This window comes from Hylobates moloch, unplaced genomic scaffold, assembly GCF_009828535.3.
Source record: "Hylobates moloch isolate HMO894 unplaced genomic scaffold, HMol_V3 SCAFFOLD_17, whole genome shotgun sequence".
NCBI lineage: Eukaryota > Metazoa > Chordata > Mammalia > Primates > Hylobatidae > Hylobates > Hylobates moloch.
In genome coordinates this window covers 49,009,903-49,030,971 of record NW_026652292.1, presented here as the reverse complement: position 1 = coordinate 49,030,971, position 21,069 = coordinate 49,009,903, and the positions used below count along the sequence as shown (strand labels likewise).

Here is a 21,069-nt window from a genome sequence, read left to right as displayed (position 1 = left end):
TTTTCAGTTCTGTTCAATAAATATAGTTTCTACTATATATATGATATCTTATTAGGCAGTAAACATTGAATTTTAAGGATATTAATCATGTTTACTCATTCATTCAGCATATATTGTGTGCTTTGTATTGTGCACATATACTTTTATAAATTTGATTAGTTTACTCTGAAAACTTGATTTTAAAAAGCAGAGCAAATTTTTAGGCTTTTTTTTTAGATAAAGCTTTTATTAGTACACATTTGTTTATATCATGCTTTTTAGATAGAATAGTGTCAAACTTTTAATGAACAGGTAAATTTTTCAAGTCATATTAGGATAGGTAAGGGTTGATTGGAGTAGGAAGATAAATTTAGTTTCATTTCTGTTTGGAGAATTTTTTTTTAATTCCATATTGAGTTTAAGGAGTTCTAGAGACAGGGAATAGTTTTAAATAAGGAAAAAGTTGAGAACAAAAGTGTGTCCTCCTTGTTAAAAGGTCCCTGGTCATTCCCACATTAGGATCTAAGAGGAAAGTACCCCCAGGCACACCTGAGCGACACTAGTTATAAGAAAAATCCCTGTGTGCACTCAGTAGAGTGTTCTTGCTGGAGCAAAACTCCAATATTCTGCCAGATTTTGTTTTTATAACTGGATGCCTTTAATACCAGTAATATGCACATGGTCCTAGGATATTTTTAAGCTAGGAATCCTAACTGAATCATTTACAGGAACTTTTATCCCCTTTTGATTTATTTTTGCAATTTTTATCAATAATGCACAAAGTTTATAAAGTCAAATAGAACTGAAAAGATTATAACAGAAATAACTATCACTGCCTCACCTGCCTCAGTACTTATATTTTAAGAGATAACCATTTTTAATACTTTTAGTATGTCTTTATTTACTGCCATATTTCTACATAAAAGTCTTATACTACTTCTCTTGATTTAACAGTATTTCCTCTACGATAGGTGTAGATTTAGTTCTTTTATACACTACTTTCTGTCCTCCCTTCTCACAGTATTAATATATTACATTTTATTATATTTGTAATTCCCCTCAAGTTGATTTAGGTGCCCTTCCTTTGTGCACTCACAGGAAAAAGAAACCCAAAATCTTTACTTTGCTCTGTGGTAGCCGAGTGTTGTAATTACCTACTTAATTTACCTATATCACCTCACTACTGAACGTAAGTCCACTGAAGGCAAATGCTGTTTGTTCCCAGCTCATTGTCATATACACTTCAATGCCTGGCACAGAGTAGGCATGTAATAGTAGACAGTGTTGGTTGTTATTGAAGTTCCTTAAGCTAGCATATAAGATTTTTAACAACCTCATTTCTCTGTGTCTTTCCAGCCTCATTACCAACCCTATCCTTTTTGCAGCTTCTGTGCTAGCTATACCATAGTGCAAGTGCACACTTTGCAGGCTGTCTGACTTTGCTGATGTTGTGTTTTCTGTCTAGACACTCTTCATTATCTACCTGGAAGGCTCACCATATGCAGACCCAGCTTAGATATTATATCCTCAGTGACATTTTCTAGATCTCATGAGCAAAATGGCTGTCTCATTTTTGCTCCCAGTGTTATTATTTAGTACAGTGTAATAGGAGCTTGGGGTCTGGAATCAGGCCTGGAGTCAGGCCTAGAATCAATCCTGGCTCCATCACCTACTAGCAGTGTGACTTCAGACAGATTAGTTAATTTCTACATACTTCAGTTTTCCCATGTATAAGATGGAAATAGTAATTAGGTTATGAGGCTTTTAAAACACACACACATGTGCACATGTAACACAGTACTTGATACATGAGTAAGCAAGCAATAAATGTAACTATTATTAGCTCTAATACTTTAACTTGTAGATGGTTACTGCTATGCTTGTCTCCCTAGCTAAACTGAGTCACTCAGGGTCAGGAACAGAGACTTTTTTAATCATCATAGCTCTGTTTTCTAGCACAGGGCCCGGCCCAGGAATATATGGATTGTTGCTAAAATATATCAAATGAGTGGTTGTCAGTTTACTCTTTTTGATTATTATTGTTTTGCAGTGATTTTCTTTTCACCACACAAAAATGTGTATTTCCAGTTCTTTGCAATGCTTGGCATGTACTAGATCTTTAATGTACTTTTGTATTAATAAACTCATGCACAAAGTTAGGAATGTGGGACTACTTATTGTACTGTTTATAGTATGTCTATTTACCTATTGATCTTATTTTTTTTCTTATGCAACTATTTCTCTCGTTAGTATGCTATAGTGAAATAGTTTGCAAATGTTTTCATTGGCTCTAATGATCAAAAGGAATAAAAAGAAACAAGATTTTATTTTGCTACGAATAACGTGGTGGTGATTTTTCTTTCCAGAAACGAAATCCTGAAGTTCGACATGTAGATTTGGAGATACTGTGAGTTTGATGGAATGAATCACCTGGGTGGGGACCTTGGAAACAAGTTTGTCCGTCCACTCTACAAAGTTTCCTCCTTTCCTACACTGAAGGACTCAGTGCCGTGCAGAAGCCTTTTTTTTAAGATGAAGGAAATATTTCATGTAAAGAGCAATTCAGCAGGACACAGAACTAAAACTACTACTTACATCTAAGAGACACACTACAAGTTGAATCAATTTGAAAATCATGTTTTTATGCTTCCATAGGGAACATTTTGGTTATTTAAATTGTTCATAATATCCCATATTTCACCTGTTCAGTGTATACTGTACTTTGCAATCATCTTTCCTTTTTTCACATTGGTAAAAATAAGTGGCATCCACAGGATCATGATTTTTAATTTGTTGCCTCTGAAGATTTCACTCCATCAAGATCTGCCAATCTTGAATATTCTGGCTAAATCTGGTTTTTAAACAGTCACTCCGTTTCAAAGTCTGTCTTTCCTTATAGAATGTGGAAATTATTTCTCCATACCTTGTGATTTTGACCTGAGTGCTAAGAGAATCACTCTCCTTACCTAGTTATCTACAAATGTTCATTCCAGAAATGTTTAGTTACTGAATTGAATGAAGACATCTCAGTACACTCTTTTAGGTCATAGTAGTTGCCATTTTGTAAAATTTCTTTTTTTTCTTCTTTGCTCTTTTACCCTTATTTGGTTTAATTTTTCTAATGTTAGGAGATATAGTCCTAGATATTTCCATGGGCCAGTGTGATGACTTTTTTTTAAATGAGGTTCAGTACCATAATGTTTGTTTACTGGGAGATAATGCATTTATAAGCATTTTAAAATTCTGTAAAATGGGTTAGAAATATTTGTAATTTTACAGGCAGGGCAGCATTTGACTTTTATTTAAAAGGCGGCACTACTTGCGTAAATCTGAGCTGTGGGATATTTCTTGCTTTAAGAGAGAGACAGAATCTGTCACTGAAACTCATGGTCATGATTTTGTATAATATAGTTCATACTGTGTCTGTGAGTTTCTTCCAGTTACAAATGGGCATTTAGCATAGTTATATTGACTATAACATGTAAGTAAATAGCTTTCTACTTGACCCTAAGTTATCAAGGTGAAAAAAACATGCAATTCAGCAATTGAAAATGTGGTGAAAAGCTGCAGCTGTCATCATCAAAACAACTCATAACGTACTTTAAAATGTTCAGGTAGCAGTGAGCATTGTTCATATGAGAATGGCGGCTGGGTGATCTCTTTGCTGAATAAATGAGTTGTTAACATGTCGGCCCAACTTCCTGTGTGAGATCTGTGTCTTAAAACTTACTGAAATGGAAATTTATGAATTATTGCAAATTGTAATGCTGGAAACAAAAAATAAATCCTTGGTTAAAGGGTTTGTAATGGTGATTTTTGATCCAGAAATCTCATTTACTGGAAAATTGTGAGACTTTACGTTAGTGTATTTTTCTTTTCTTTTTTTTTTTTTTTTTTTTTTTACTATTACAGAGTATTTTGCGTGCTGTACATTTTAAGTGAAATAACATTCCAGTTTTATTTTATTATTTTTTTTTGAGATGGAGTCTTGCTCTGTCACCCAGGCTGGAGTGCAGTGGCGCAATCTTGGTTCACTGCAAGCTCCGCCTTCCAGGTTCACGCCATTCTCCTGCCTCAGCCTCTCCGAGTAGCTGGGACTACAGGTGCCTGCCACCACGCCCGGCTAATTTTTTGTATTTTTAGTAGAGAAGGGGTTTCACCGTGGTCTCCATCTCCTGACCTCATGATCCGCCCGCCTCGGCCTCCCAAAGTGCTAGGATTACAAGCGTGAGCCACCGCACCCAGCCCCCAGTTTTATTTTTAAGGTAGAAAATTGTTTTATATATATATATAATTTGATACTCTATTCTTACAGTTTCAAATTCCTTACCACTTCTTTACAAAAAAAAAACTTTGTTTTTTTACCTGTTATGATTCATTCTATACTTCTTCCTTCCCCTTTCCCACTTGCCATTTGTTACTTCATGTCATTGCCATATGAGAAAGTACCAAATTATATCCAGTTTCCTCCTAGTGATATTACTCTGAAAAATTTCACAAAGCCAGACAAGCATAATTAACTCATTTTTTTTCCCAAGACGACCCTCAAAGTTAACGTGCAGCAGGCATTCCAAATGGTAATTTTTTTTTGGGATTCCCTAAAAAAAGCCAATTTCTGATATTTCTCTTTAAATCTAATTTTGGTTGAGGTCATGCCATTCTTAAATAATAATTGAAGGTTTATGTTGCCATCTTTTCTAATTCTGTTTTGCACTGATAAACTTATATAAAGTTTGTTTATGTAAAATAAGACATAAAGGAGTATAACATATCAAGGAATTTGAGTATTTATATGGAATCAGGAAATTTTTCTAGAGTCATTGAATTTTAAAATCAGAGAATTTGGGCTGGATGTGGTGGCTCATGCCTGTAATCCCAGCACTTTGGGAGGCTGAGGCAGGAGAATTGCTTGAGCTCAGGAGGTCAAGACCAGCCTGGGCAACACAGCAAGACCTCATCTCTACTAAAAAAAGTTAGCTGGGTGTGATGGTGCTCACCTGTGTTAGTCCATTCTCACACTACTATAAAGAAATCCCTGAGACTGAGTAATCAAGAAAAGAGCTTTAATTGGCTCACAGTTCTGCAGACTGAACAGGAAACATAGCAGCTTCTGCTTCTGGGGAGGCCTCAGGAAACTTCATTCATGGCAGAATACGAAGGGGAAGCAGTCATAGCCAGAGGAAGAGCAAGAGGTGCGGGAGGGGGGGTGGGGGTGAGGGGTAGGTGCCACACACTTGTAAACAACCAGATCTCATGAGAACTCACTATACAGTACCAAGAGGGGAAGGTGCTAAAGTATTTATGAGAACTCTGCCCCGTGATCCAGTCACCTCCCACCAGGCCCTACCTCCAACATGGGATTACAATTCGACATGAGATTTGGTGGGGACACAGATCAAAAGCATATCAGCACCTGTAGTCCCAGGGAGGCTGAGGTGGGAGGACCACTTGAGCCCCAGAGGTCGAGGCTGCAATGAGCTATGATCATTCCACTCCAGCCTGAATGACAGAGTGAGATCCTGTCTCAAAAAGTCAGAGAATTTGGATCTCTTTCTCCAAAAATAAGGCTATATTTAGTTTTTCAGGTTTCTTGTTATTTTACCAAATTAATGTTTCTTACTTTGTATCTACTTTAGCATATGGCATTTGAGTATTAAAACATATAAATCATTTTTAAGGAAAATATTCTCTGCAGGAGAATAATTACAAAAATAATACTGGACAGAGGAGGGGCAGTCAAGAGTCTATGATTGACTCCTTCTTGCCCAAAACTAAAATCTAGGATTTATCAAAGGTGAGGTATACAGTGGTCCCTGACTTACAATGGTTGCACTTTAAGAATTTTTGAGTTTATGATGGGTTTATTGGTACATACCCATAATAAGTAAAAAGCATCTGTACCTACTTTTAGCTTTGGCTGAGAATGGATCTCTAATTTACTGTAAGTAGCAGGCCCCAAACTACATAAGGTGGCACAGTTTTCCTCATGGCAGTGGGAGGATGAGGGGTGGAGATTTTATTTTATTTTTTTGTTTTTTTTGAGACGGAGTTTCGTTCTTGTTGCCCAGGCTGGAGTGCACTGGCACAATCTCAGCTCACCGCAACCTTCGCCTCCCGATTCAAGTGATTCTCCTGCCTCCTGAGTAGCTGGGATTACAGGCATGCGCCACCACGCCCGGCTAATTTTGTATTTTTAGTTTAGACAGGCTTTCTCCATGTTGGTCAGGCTGGTCTTGAACTCCCGACCTCAGGTGATCCGCCCTCCTTGGCTTCCCAAAGTGCTGGGATTACAGGTGTGAACCACTGCTCCGGTGGTCTGTTTTTAAGTGGAGTATCCTGGGGGCCTATAGTATCCAACTCCAAAGAGATAGGTTCCTGAACATAAAGAACCTGTGAGATAAGATCAGACGGAAAAATTTTCCAATTTTTTCAAAAGCAAAGTTAATCCCTGCATACATCCTCCTACACACACACATACTGCAAAGTGAATAACAAAATGTCATAAGGCTTGAGTTTTTGGTATATGGCTTTCAGTGTTACGTTATCTCATAATTTAGGTAATGATTTTTGCTAAAATGGTACCATCTAAAGAGTGCCTAAGTTTTAAGTCTCATAACTTTTTGAGGAAGAATGCTGGGAACTACAGAAAACTGCACAGGCATTTAGAATTTGTATTATCTTCTTAGATTGCATTTGTCAAGCTTTGGCAGCATTTCTTTTAAATGTGACGACCCCCAATTTGCCAAACTGTCAGAAGTCAGTGAAGCAAAGAATCAAAGGTAAAATGTTGATTCAAAGATTGTCTTCCCTAAATCCTTCATTCCTGTCTCTGAAATGGAACTTTGGAAGGCATTTATATAGAAGATTCGTCTGACAGCCTTTATATTTGCATGTAAGTTTACTTGCATCCTTAGACTTGGCTTTATGCAAAAAGAAAATTTTTATTTGTTATATTGTATTTCATCTGTCTGATTTCCCTGGCACGTTAATATGGTCCTGGTCCCTCAGGATACATTTTCCCTTAATAAATGTCATATGTAAATAAAGGCAACTCATTTATTAGTTTGGGATTTTTTTTTCCCTTGAGAAATAAATGTTTGTTGAACATAAATTATTCTTTACCTCATGTGCTAAGAACTAAACTATATAATCTGTTATATATTTTTTATGCCTATGTTTTTGAGCAGAATTTGTTACTCATTCAGTGTGCCTGTTAGGTGTTGTTGTTGTTGTTGTTGTTTGAGACGGAGTCTTGCTGTCGCCCAGGCTGGAGTGCAGTGGCACGATCTCGGCTCACTGCAAGCTCCGCCTCCCGGGTTCACGCCATTCTCCTTCCTCAGCCTCCCGAGTAGCTGGGACTACAGGTGCCCGCCACCACGCCTGGCTAATTTTTTGTATTTTTAGTAGAGATGGGGTTTCACCATGTTAGCCAGGATGGTCTCTATCTCCTGACCTCGTGATCCACCCGCCTCTGCCTCCCAAAGTGCTGGGATTACAGGCGTGAGCCAGCATGCCTGGCCTACATGTACACATTTAAGTCCCACAAAGAGCCAGTGAAATGTGGTCTGTAATTCACATTTTTGCAGATGAGGAAACAGATGCAGTAGTTAATATTAGTGTCTGAGGCTACTCATCCAATAAAGGCAGAGTCAGGATTTGAACTCTGAAGGAAGCATTCTGCTAAACAGAAAAGCCCAAGAGAAGTAACACTGTATAAAAAGTAGAAAGGAAATATTCATTATATTTTTATACAGTAACCTAATTTATATTCAGTAGTCAGAACGATTAGCTACTACCGGTGGGGTAGGGCATGGATCATTGAGTTGTTTTTGTTTTTTTTTGGGGGGGGGGGGGGGGTGGTGTTTGGGTTTTTTTTGTTTTCTTTTGAGAGGGAGTCTCACTCTGTTGCCAGGCTGGAGTGCAGTGGCACGATCTCGGCACACTGCAACCTCCGCCTCCTGGGTTCAAGCCATTCTCCTGCCTCAGCCTCCCGAGTAGCTGAGACTACAGGCATGCGCCACCACACCCAGCTAATTTTTGTATTTTTAGTAGATGTTGGCCAGGATGATCTCGATCTCTTGACTTCATGATCCACCCCCTCAGCCTCCCAAAGTGTTGGGATTATAGGCATGAGCCACCGTGCCCGGCCCTCATTAAGGTTTTTATGGACGCTGAGGTCTTGTCTGTTACATTAGGCTATTTTTTTTTTTTTTTTTTTTTTTGAGATGGAGTCTCGCTCTGTCTCCCAGGCTGGATTGCAATGGCGCGATCTTGGCTCACTGCAACCTTCGCCTCCCAGGTTCAAGCGATTCTTTTGCCTCAGCCCCCCAAGTAGCTGAGACTACAGGCACCTGCCACCTTGACCAGGTAATTTTTGTATTTTTAGTAGAGACGGGGTTTCACCTTATTGGCCAGGCTGGTCACGAACTCCTGACCTTGTGATCTGCCCGCCTTGGCCTCCCAAAGTGCTGGGATTACAGACGTGAGCCACCTGGCTGGCCTATTTTTTTAAATGATATTTTAACTATTACTACCACTGGATAAACATATCCAGAAGATAATATTTTGTTCAAATGTCAGTCATTGATTTGAACCACGTAGGAAAGAAATTCAGGGAGAGGTGTGAAAATTAGAATTAGTCAGAAGTTTTAAAAATATAGTTATCCCAGCCAGGCGCGGTGGCTCATGCCTGCAATCCCAGCACTTTGGGAGGCTGAGGCGGGTGGATCACGCGATCAGGAGTTCAAGACCAGCCTGGCCAACATGGTGAAACCCTGTCTCTATTGAAAATACAAAAATTAGCCGGGCATGGTGGCGGGCACCTGTAGTCCCAGCTACTCAGGAGACTGAGGTAAGAGAATTGCTTGAATCTGGGAGGTGGAGGTTGCAGTGAGCTGAGATCGTGCCACTGCACTCCAGCCTGGGCGACAGAGCAAGACTCCATCTCAAAAAAAAAAAAAAAAAGAAAATTTATAAATATAGTCATCCCTTGTTATCTGTGGGAATACCCTGTGGGGATATCCTTGGGATACCAAAATTCAAGGATGTTGAAGTTTCCTACATAAAATGGCATATTTGCATATAACCTACACACATCCTCAAGTATACTTTAAATAATCTCTATTATAATACCTAACATAATGTAAGTGTTTTGTAAGTAGTTGTCATACTGTATTGTTTAAGAAACAATGAAAAGGAAAAAAGCCTGTTCACGTTTAGTACAGACACAATTTTTTATTTGTTGAGTATTTTCGATACATTGATTGAATCAGAGATGCGAACCCACGGATACGAAAAGCTGACTATATTTTAAAATTGTGCTTGAATAGATAAAACATTCACATGATGCTAAATTCAGAATGTTTAAACACATTTATAGGAAGCACTCTCTCTCAACCTTGCTCCCAGCTATCCATTTTCTTTTCCCAGAGGCAACTAATGTTATAAGCTTGTGATATATCCTTATAGAGATATTTGATGTATATATTCACATATACACACGTTTATTATATATATTTCCCCGTTCTACAAAGATGATAAAATAGTATATATATTAATGAACCTTCTGATAATGTAAGTACACAGCCATCTTCCAGAGTTGTGTTTACTGAAAATTACTGCATCAACAGGACATAACACATAATGTGCTTTACCATATGGTAGCCACTAGTGACATGGGGATATTTAAATTTAAATTAATTACATAAAATAAATTCAGTTCCTCAGTTGCATCAGCCACATTTTCATGTGCTCAGTAGCCACACGTGGCCAGTGACTGTGTTGTACAATTCAGATACAGAACATTTTCATTATCACAGAAAGTTGGACAGTCCTAATGTGGTGGATTAAAGTAATCCTAGTCTCTCTTTAATATTTGAGAGTGTCTTTACTGTGTACAGCATAAGACTGCCTGGTTTCTGCTGTTGGAGGCAGGAGGATAAAATTCTGGCTTAGCTCTTAGAAATGTATCAATACAAATAGCTCTTGGGCTATAACTTAAGGCTACCAACTTGTAAGTGTTACTTTCAGCAAATAGATTTCTCATGTTCAAAATAAGAGTTTGAATTTGACTTCCCCTCATTCAAATGCATAATATACATTCTGAATATTAGAGAACAATTGAACCATACAAAAGTGTTCTTGAGCCATCAAAAATTCTTACCCAAGTTGAAAAATTATGATTCTGAATGTTCATGTCAGTTTATCTTGTGGCCCAGCAAAGGGCTAAGTAAGTATGATACCATTCATCACATAAAGGTCTCAGAGATCAAAATATGGGATTGGTGGGCCCAGGTGGTGAGAAAGGAAGGAGTTGCGGGTTTATCACACTTTATACAAGAAATAAGTTCCTGGGCCAGGCGCGGTGGTTCACACCTGTAATCCCAGCACTTTGAGAGGCCGAGGAGGGCAGATCACGAGGTCAGGAGATGGAGGCCATCCTGGCTAACATGGTGAAACCTCGTCTCTGGTAAAAACACAAAAAATTAGCCGGGTGTGGTGGCTTGTGCCTGCAGTCCCAGCTACTCAGGAGGCTGAGGCAGAAGAATCGCTTGAACCCAGGAGGCGGAGATCGCAGTGGGCCGAGATCATGCCACTGCACTCCAGCCTGGGTGACAGAGCCAGGCTCCGTCTCAAAAAAAAAGTTCCTGGACATTGTGTAAATTAAATATTTCTAAATCTGTTTTTAGATGCACTAGAAGAGTTCACAATTTAAAGAAATCCTCCCGTAATGTATGATTATTTATATCTTGTTAAATCCTATTTAAAAGAGATTTTATAAGATGACTTCTAGATTACTCCTGGAACTATGGCAGATCATGTTGAGGTTAAAAGAGCATTAAGGGATTGGGTGATAGATGGTCCAATATCATCACTGCTTGAAGTTCCACGGAATTACTCAAATTGATCCAATTTCCTTATGACATTTTCTATATGGATTGACAGCCCATGTCAATTATTGAATACTTAGTATATACATGCTATGATATACTAGATGCCTGTGAGGCCCTTCTTAGAAGGAAGATGATGGCAGTGTTGTCAGCCAGATAATCATTCCTGATGGTCAAGGTGGGGGATGTCCCATCCTGATAATGCCCTCATCCAATAACCAGGACAGAATTACTCATGGCTGTGGCATCTTGTCCTTCTTGAGGTCAATAAGGCCTGCCTTGATCAGAACCAAGCAATTGTTCATCCCTCATGGGCCAGTGATTTCAAGTATAGAAGATGCTGGGACCCTAATTTGAGTCCACTTAATGGGAGGTATCCTGGGAAATGCCCATAATTAATTTGTTTGCTTTTCCAGGTTTCCTTACGCTTCCTAAGTTTCATAATGTATAAGATATTTACAGAATTCCTAAATTTTTGTAAACATGCTGTTATTTCTCCCATCTTAGTAAAACAGACTAAAACATCACAACCACGCCCCCACACACAAAATGTGTAAAAACAAAAAAATCCTTCATTTACTTTCTTATTTCTTTACTTCCCTTTACAGCAAAACTTAAAGGAGTTGTCTATATTTGCTGCCTCTCTTTCCTTTTCTCTGAAACCCATTACAATCAGGCTTTTGTCACTCTCTCCACTAACCCTGTCCTTGACTTCCATACCACTAAATACAATTGTCAATCTTAGGTTGTCATCTTACTTGATCTGTCAGCAGCATTTGACACAGTGAATCTGGCTTCCAGAATTCTACTTTCTGGGTTCTCCACCAACCTCTGTGACCACTCCTTTTCAGTCTTTTTTTTCTTTTGAGAGACTCTTTCTCTGTCACCAGGCTGGCTACAGTGCAGTGGCATAACTTGGCTCACTGCAACCTCCACCTCCCGAGTTCAAGCGATTCTTCCACCTTAGCCTCCCTGGTAGCTGGGACTACAGGTGTGCATCACCTAATTTTTGTATTTTTAGTAGAGATGGGGTTTCACCATGTTGGCCAGGCTGGTCTCGAACTCCTGGCCTCAAGTGATCTATCTGCCTCAGCCTCCCAAAGTGCTCAGATTACAGGGGTGAGCCACCATGCCCGGCCTTCAGTCTCTTTTTGTAGGTTTCTCCTCATTTCCATTACCTCCAAACACTGTCATATCCCAGGACTATGTCTTTTCTTTGTCTATATTCATTCACTGAGTGATTCTGTCCCACGGCTTTAAAAAAAAAAAAATTTATTGAAACCTTGATTCTCTACTTTGAATCCCAGACTCAAATGTCCAGTTGCCTACTTGACATCTCCAGGTTTGTGAGATAGGCATTCCAATATGCTGCTGATGGGAGTGTGAAGTAGGCCCAGCTATGTGGGGAGTACTATAGCTGAAGATATTAAGAGTCTGGAAAAATATGGCTGGGCGTGGTGACCCATGCCTGCAGTTCTAGCACTTTGGGAGGAGGAGGTGGGTGGATTGTTTGCTTGAGGCCAGAAGTTACCAGCCTGGTCAATATAGCAACGCTTTGTCTCAAAAAAAAAAAAAAAAAAAAGTCTGGAAAATAGCCATGTCCTTTTGACCTATCTATTCCACTTCTAGAAATATAGCCTAATAATAGTCTTTGGAGGCATATTTTTTGCAGGATATTTAATACGGTACAATGCTTATGATAGAGAAAAATGTAAAAATGTACATCTTGGGCTGGGCGTGGTGGCTCATGCCTGTCATCCCAGAACTTTGGGAGGCCAAGGCAGGAGGACTGCTTGAGCCCAGGAGTTCAAGCCCAGCCTGGCCAACATGGTGAAACCCGGCCTCTAAGACAAAGAAATACAAAAATCAGCCGGGCGTGATGGCACGCACCTGTAGTCCCAGCTATTTGGGAGGCTGGGGTGGGAGGACTGGTGAGATGGGAGGAGGTGGTGGTTGCAGTGAGCCAAGATGACACCACTGCACTCCATCCTGAACGACAGAGGAAGACCCTGTCTGAAAAAAAAAGAAAAGAATACACATCTTGCAGTTCAAGTTGTTGCTGCTAAGGTTTGAGATTGGAGTGAGACATAAAAAACATTTTTATGAACAGGTATTAGTTTTTTAAATTTTAAAAAGTGCTTAAGATTCATTTTCTAGTGAAAAAACAGGATACATAACTATATTCAGAATAATTTCAATGTTGTGTACATAGAAAAAGAATTGAAAGCAAATACACTAAATGTTAACAATTTCATATGTGGATAATTTTTTTCTACTCTCTTTCTGTCATTTACAGATTTTCTACAATGAGTTTGTCTTTTATAATAAAAAGTTAATTTAAAAGGACAAGCAATTCAGGCTGGATGCAGTGGCGCACACCTGTAATCCCACAACTTTGGGAGGCTGAGGTGGGCGGATCACCTGTGGTGAGGAGTTCAAGACCAGCCTGGCCAACATGGCGAAACCCCGTCTCTACTAAAAATACAAAAATTAGCCGGGCATGGTGTTGGACACCTGTAATCCCAACTACTCGGGAGGCTGAGGCAGGAGAATCACTGGAACCCAGGAGGCGGAGATTGCAGTGAGCTGAGATCACACCACTGCACTCCAGCCTGGGTGACACAGCGAGACTCTATGTCAAAAAAAAAAAAAGAAAGAAAGAAAAGAAAAGAAAAAAAAAAAGGACAAGCAATTCTTTAATCTTGGGATAACTGAAGACATTGATTGGAGTGTCAAAAAACTAAGGTGTGAGAATTTTTGAATTAGAATTTTAATTTTAATATCTACTTTCAAGAGGAGGTAAGAACCAAAAGTTTTAAAGGGAAAAGACTGAAGATGAGCGTGTTTCTTTGAATTATAAAACTTGGGTTTAATACCACTAGACTCTAAATTTCCAATCTAGTAAAATGGCATATGCTGTTGGAACTCAACTTGGTCGTTTGCTTAACTTTTTGTTGATATAATCTGAAATGATCTTTAATCTCACTGTGGAGCATCATAAAAACAACCTATTTGTCAGAGAAGAGTAGGACAATTGTCCTATTAAATTGGGCAACTGAAAAAGAAAATTTTAAAACAGACTTCCATTATTGCATTCATATGACAAATACTTTTTGAGTGTCTGTGTCACTGGGCAGTGTACTACCTCGTAACTACCTAGGCAGTCGGGATAGGGAATCCTCCTTGGGGAAGTACCCTTTGTAAGGCCAGGCACAGAGAAAAAGGAGGGTAGAGTGTGCTAGGTAATAGGTAGAGGACATGTACAAATAGATGGCTACTGGTTTTCAGTTGGTAACTATGTCTAATTAGGTGAATACCGTCTTATTCTAGTAAGAGTATCAGAGTGCGTTCATTCCCGAGGACCCTTTCCCTGGTGTTGAAACAAATTATCTCTAGCCTTCAATATGAAATAAATTCCCTTTTGCTACATTTCTGCCAAATCTGAAGAATCACAATGGATGAGTCTCATGCCTATTTCAAAATGGCATAGAGTCTCTGGGGGTTCAGTATATTTAACTTGTTTCCTCATAAGTGTGACTTCAAGATATTGTTTCATGCTGGAATTGTAAGTTGTGATTTATCCATTCTCTGTAGAAATATTAAATAAATCTGAAAAAAACTCCAAACCCATTTTTATTGTAATTTTTCTTACTGAATTTTTGATATAGCTTTAAGATTATTTGGTAAGAGATGAAAGGAAAGGTGGGCGTTAAACTCACATTGAAGCAATTTAAAATTTTACAGGCAGCTATATTTGATATAGAACTTCTCAGTTTATTATAAAGTGGAAAAAGGTTATATCTCTAAAAGGAAAAAATATATGTTGCAGCTGTTTCCATCTTATTTGTTCCATGGGACTCTCTTACGGCCCCAGCCCTGCAAGATTCCTCCAGGGGTCTCCAGCTACCTCCCCTCCTCTGAGGACTTTCTGTGTACAGAAGACAGGCCCAATGTTGCAACAGGACCTCCTATCGAAGCTTGGCAGTGTTTCCAGATTAGAGTTCAATTTTCTGTACTTAATTTCTTGATGCCTATCTCCAATCCAAATAAACTTAGCTACAATATTTTTGAAGATTTACATTCCTGAACACTTAATTCTGGAATTTTTCCTTAATAAAATAAGCTTCACTATTTTTTAAATTTTTAATCAACTCGTAATTGTACACATTTATGGGGTACTATGTGATGTTTCAATACATGTATACGTTGTGTAATGATCAAATCAGGGTAATTACCTTACCCATCACCTCAAACATTTATTGTTTCTTGGTGGTGAGAACATTCAAAATCCTCTTCTAGCAATTTTGAAATACACATAGCTAACTATAGTTACCCTACTTGCAATAGGACACCAGAACGTATTCCTCCTATCTAACTGTAACTTTGCATCTGTTAGCCAATTTCTCCCCATCTCCTCCTCTCCTCTACCTCCCACCCTTCTCCCCCAGCCTCTGATAACCATGGTTCTACTCTCTGCTGCTACGAAATCAACTTTTTTAGATTCCACATATGAATGACATCATGTGGTGTTTGTCTTTCTCTATCTGGCTTATTACACTGAACATAACGTCCTGTAGTTTCATCCATGTTGTTGCAAATGACAGCATTTCCTGTTTTGTTATGGTGAACTAGTACTCTATTGTGCATATATACCACATTTCATCTACTCATCTGATGATGGGTACTTAAGCTGATTCCTTACCTTGGCTATTGTGAATAGTGGTGCAATAAACAGGGGCATGCAGATGTCTGTTTCACATACTGATTCCAATTCCTTTGGATAAATAGCTAGTGTTGGGATTGCTGGGTCATGTGGTAGTTATATTTCTACTTTTTTTATAAACCTCCAAACTGTTTTCCATAATTACTACAATAATTTACATTCCCACCAACAGTGTGTCAGGGTTCTTTTTTCTCCATGTCCTCACGAACATTTGTTATTTTTTGTCTTTTTGGTAATAGCCATTCTTACTGGAGTTAGGCGATATTGTGATTTTGACTTGCAGTTCCCTGACGACTAGTGATGTTGAGTATTTTTTCATATACTTGTTGGCTATTTGTATGTCTTGTTTCGAGAAATGTCTATTCAGGTTTTTTGCCCATTTTTAATTGGATTATTTGTTTTTTTGCTATTGAACTCAATAGTTTGAGTTCCTTATATATTCTAGATATTAACCTCTTGTCACAAACGTTTACAAATGTTTTCTTCCATTCTGTAGGTTGTCTCTTCACTCTGTTGATTGTTTCCTTTGCTGTGCAGAAGCGTTTTAGTTTTGCTTTTGTTGCCTGTACTTTTGAAGTAAAAAAAAAACTCCTTGCCCAGACCAATGTCATGAAACATTTCTCCTGTTTTCTTCTATTAGTTTCATAGTTTCAGGTCTTACAGTTAAGTCTTTAATCCATTTCGAGTTAGTTTTTATACAGTAATCCCCTCTTTTCCATACGGGATACATTCCAAGACTCGCAGTGGATGCTTAAACCATGGATAGTACTAAATCCTATTTATACTAAGCTTTTTCCTATATGTACATGCCTATAATAACATTTAATTTATAAATGAGGCACAGTAAGAGATTAACTATAATAAAATCAACCAATTATGAAAATATACTGTAATAACTCATGTGAATGTGGACTCTTTCAAAATATCTTACTGTGCTGTACTCACCCTTCTTGAGACGATGTGCAATGATAAAGGGCCTACATGATGAGATGAAGTGAATGACGTAGGCATTGTGCCGTAGCATTAGGCTACTACCGACCCTCTGATGATAGGTCAGAAGGAAGATCATCTGCTTCACTGATCCTGGATCATTGAGCCACAATGATGTTGATGACAAATAGGCAGGTAGCATATACAGTACAGATACACTGGACAAAGGGATGATTCATGTTCCTGATGGATGGCATGAGATTTCATCACACTACTCAGAAGGGTGAGCAATTAAATCAAAACCACAATGAGATACCATCTCACACCAGTTAGAATGGCGATCATTACAAAGTCAGGAAACAAGATGCTGGAGAGGATGTGGAAAAATAGGAATGCTTTTACACTGTTGGTGGGAGTGTAAATTAGTTCAACCATTGTGGAAGACAGTGTGGCGATTCCTCAAGGATCTAGAACCGGAAATACCATTTCACCCAGCAATCCCATTACTGAGTATATACCCAAAGGATTATAAATCATTCTACTATAAAGATGCATGCACACTATGTTTATTGCAGCACTGTTTACAATAGCAAAGACTTGGAACCAACCCAAATGCCCATCAATGATAGACTAGATGAAGAAAATGTGGCACATATAGATACACCATGGAATACTATGCAACCATAAAAATGAATGATTTCACGTCCTTTGCAGGGACATGGATGAAGCTGGAAAGCATCATTCTCAGCAAACTAACACAGGAACGGAAAACCAAACACTGCATGTTCTCACTCATAAGTGGGAGTTGAACCATGAGAACACATGGACACAGGGAAGGGAACATCACACACTGGGGCCTATTGGGGGTGGGGGGCAAGGGGAGGGATAACATTAGGATAAATACCTAATGCATGTGGGGCTTAAAACCTAGATGACAGGTTGATGGGTGCAGCAAACCACCATGGCACATGTATACTTATGTAACAAACCTGAACGTTCTGCACATGTATCCCAGAACTTAAAGTATAATAAAAAAAAAGAAGATTGTGCAATTTAAAACTTATGAATTACTTATTTCTGAAATTTTCCATGTAATATTTTCAGACTGTGGTTGACTGTGAGTAACTGAAACCTCAGAAAGGAAAACTGGAGGCTGGGCATGGTGGCTTCTGCCTGTAGTCCCAGCACTTTGGAAGGCCAAGACGGGTGGATCATGAGGTCAGGAGTTCAAGACCAGCCTGGCCAACATGGTACAACCCCGTCTCTACTAAAAATACAAAAATTAGCTGGGCGTGGTGGTGGCGCCTGTAATCCCAGCTACTCGGGAGGCTGAGGCAGATAACTGCTTGAACCCGAGAGGTGGAGGCTGCAGTGAGCCAAGATCGCACCACTGCACTCCAGCCTGGGCGACAGAGTGAGAGTCTGTCTCAAAAACAACAACAACAAAAAAAAAACAGAAAGACAGAAAAAAAGAAAGGAAAACTGGGATGGGGGGACTATGTCGTATGGTGAGAGATAGAGGTCTAGTTTTATCCTTCTGCATGTGGGTATCTAATTTTCCCAGCACTATTTATTGAAGAGACTATCCTTTCCCCAAGGTGTATTCTTGGCACCTTCATTGAAAATCAGTTGGCTGTAGATATGTGGATTTATTTCTGTACTTTGTTTTTATGCAAGTACCATGCTGTTTTGGCTACTATAGTAGCTTTATAGTATATTTTGAAGAACATGAAGTAAGAACATTATCTTAAAAATGTTCATAGAATGGTTAGGGCTTCTCCTACAAAATGTACTGGTGAGTCACAAACACAAAATAAATTTTATTATAGTGTTCCTTATTTTTAACCCAAAATAATAATAGCCATTTTATCAATCTACCGTATTCATCAGTTGTCAATCCAACTAGTTTTGACTGCTTCAAAAAAATCAAATTTATCTTCAAAGGATAAAGATATCCATTATTCCATCAAGCCTATTTTAAAAATTGGTCCCACATACCTCAGGTTAACTCCCCAGCAGTATGTCAAACATATCCTAAAGATGATGACATTCTTAGAAAAAGATGATGGCATCATAAGATATTATTTTTAAAGGAATACTTAGTTGCTCTTCAATGTTTGTTAAAAATACTACTGATGTTATTTTATGATCATACTTTGGATACAATTACAGATTTACCCAAAAAATAAAGTAGGTAAGAATGTATTCCTTTACAAGATAATTCATAGCGATCTTTCTTTAAAAAGTTGTTTCTGTTTTACAACCACAATAACTACCCCTACATCATTAGAGATGCATCTATTATAAAAGATGAGCTCTTCTTGAGCCAGCAGGCTGGATATCCACACATTTGAAAATAATCTTAGTTCTTAACACTCAGTGAGTTTGTCAGCAACACAGGATCTCAGACTCCACTCCATACCTATTGAATCAGAAAATCTGTGTTTAACAAGATTTGCAGGTGATTTAGAAGCAGGTTAAAATTGGAAGAGCAGACCTCTTGCTAATCTTATGAAGAGACATAATTTATAACACCAACGAAACAACTATAGAAGACGAGGAAATTTTTTTCTCATAGAATACACGATGACCTTAACAAAGCCATATAAATAGAAATTTGCTCAAGAATATAAATGAAGATATAAACATAAGGACAGATGTGACACTCTCTCTGTCATACACTGGATAGAATTAATAGCAGATTAGGCACAGCAAAAGACAAGATCAGTGAACTTGAAGCAATACACACTATCCAAAATAAAGCAAAGACAGAAAAGAAATAAACAGAGTCCATGTGATCTATAGGAAAATATCAATCAGTCTGATTATGTGTGTGTACTAGTTTGCTATGGCTACTGTAAAAAATTACAACAAACTTGGCCCCTTAAAATAACACAAATTTATTTTATACTCCTGTAGGTTAGAAGTCCAACTAGGGCCTCACTGGTGTCAACAGAGCTGCATTTATGGCTGGAGGCTCTAAGAAAGAACCAATTTCCTTGTCTTCTCCTTAGAGACTCCAGTATTCTGTGGCTTGTGGCTTCCTTCCTCCATCTTCAAAACCAGCATGGGGTCCTCACACTGCATCACTCAAATCTACTCTTTTTTAAGACCCTTGTGATTACTTTGGGCCCTCCCAGATGATCCAAGATAATCTTCCTGTAAGATCCTTTCTGCCCTGCAATCTAACATACTCCCAAATTCTGGGGATTAACATGTGTGGACATCTTTGGTGAGTCATTATTCTGCCTTCCACAACATGTAATTCGAGTGCCAGAAAAACAGGAGGAAGAAGGAAGACAGAAATTATATTTGAAGAAATAGTGACTGAAAAATTTTCCAAATATGATGAAAAAGATAAACTCACAGATCCAAGAGTTCAACAAACCCCAGTAGAAGAAATTTAGATAAAACCACAAGGCAGATCATAATCAAACTTGATGAACAGTGATAACTTCTCAATTACTGATACTTCAAAGAAATGGCATCCTTTATACTTTTTACCACTATTAAAAATTCATTAAACAAATGTTTGTAGTTCTCCATAGATTCATGAGGATTTTCCTCATTATGTATCCTTAAAGAGAAATGTGAAAAGATTAGGAAAAGCCCCAATCTTTACCTGTTTTAAAGCTATCATAGACATTCTTCTGCAAAAAAAGTCTATCCACTGGGTGTAGTGGCTCATACCTGTAATCCCAGTACTTCAGGAGGCCAGGGCAGGGAGATCACTTGAGGACAGGAGGTTGAAACCAGCCTGGGTAACATAGTGAGACCTTGTCTCTATTAAAAGCAAAAAAATTAACCAGGCATGGTGGCACACACCTATAGTCCCAGCCCTTCGGGGATGAGGTGAGAAGATCACTTAAGCCCAGGAGTTCGAGGCCGCAGTGAGCTATGATCATATCACTGCACTCCAGCCTGGGCAACACAGCAAGACCCTGTCTCAAAACACATAAACACACAAAGTCTACCCAAATATACACCAGAGAGTGAGTGAATGGGTAATTATGTAGCACAAAATGTTAATAGAAAACACAACTTAAGCCACAATCAAACAGAATTATTATATTTTTATATTGAATTAAAAATGCTTCTGTGTTGCTAGGAAGGAGAAAGAATCATTGTCACTGGTACAAAAAAAAAAAAAAGCAGACTAGAATACATGTTTATACCCCTTTCCTCATCTCTTGGCAGGGCCTGCGTTTCTCCCCAGCATCTGGTGGAGAGTGAAGAGTCACTATTTAAGCCCTTATTTTGTCTGGAAGCAAACCCTGGGTTTAAAAAAAAGCCTGTATTTCCAGTTACATTCGCTGGTCCCCCTGCTTCTATTTAATCACACAGCCTACTATTCATTAGTCGTGCGTTGCTCAATGATGAGGACAGGTTCTGAGAAATGTGTCATTAGGTGATTCTGTACTAGTACAAATATCACAGGCAGCACTGACGCAAACCTGGATGGTATCACCTACTGCATACCCAGACTCCTAGTATTGCTCCTAGGCTGCAAACCTGTACAGCAAGCTTCTCCCCCGTGGCCCATGGGGC

The 21,069-nt window shown here is 38.7% G+C and overlaps 1 protein-coding gene across 1 annotated transcript in view; it reads left to right on the top strand.

The window, feature by feature from the left end:
• Window positions 1–3,792, top strand: part of SLC30A9 (solute carrier family 30 member 9) — a 99,877-nt gene extending 96,085 nt beyond the window's left edge. Inside the window, exon 18 of the mRNA XM_032135955.2 lies at window positions 2,346–3,792. Within this exon, the coding sequence (XP_031991846.1) occupies window positions 2,346–2,390 (45 nt within the window). The 3' untranslated portion in view covers window positions 2,391–3,792. The remainder of the gene's footprint in view (window positions 1–2,345) is intronic.
• Window positions 3,793–21,069: the final 17,277 nt, after the last annotated feature.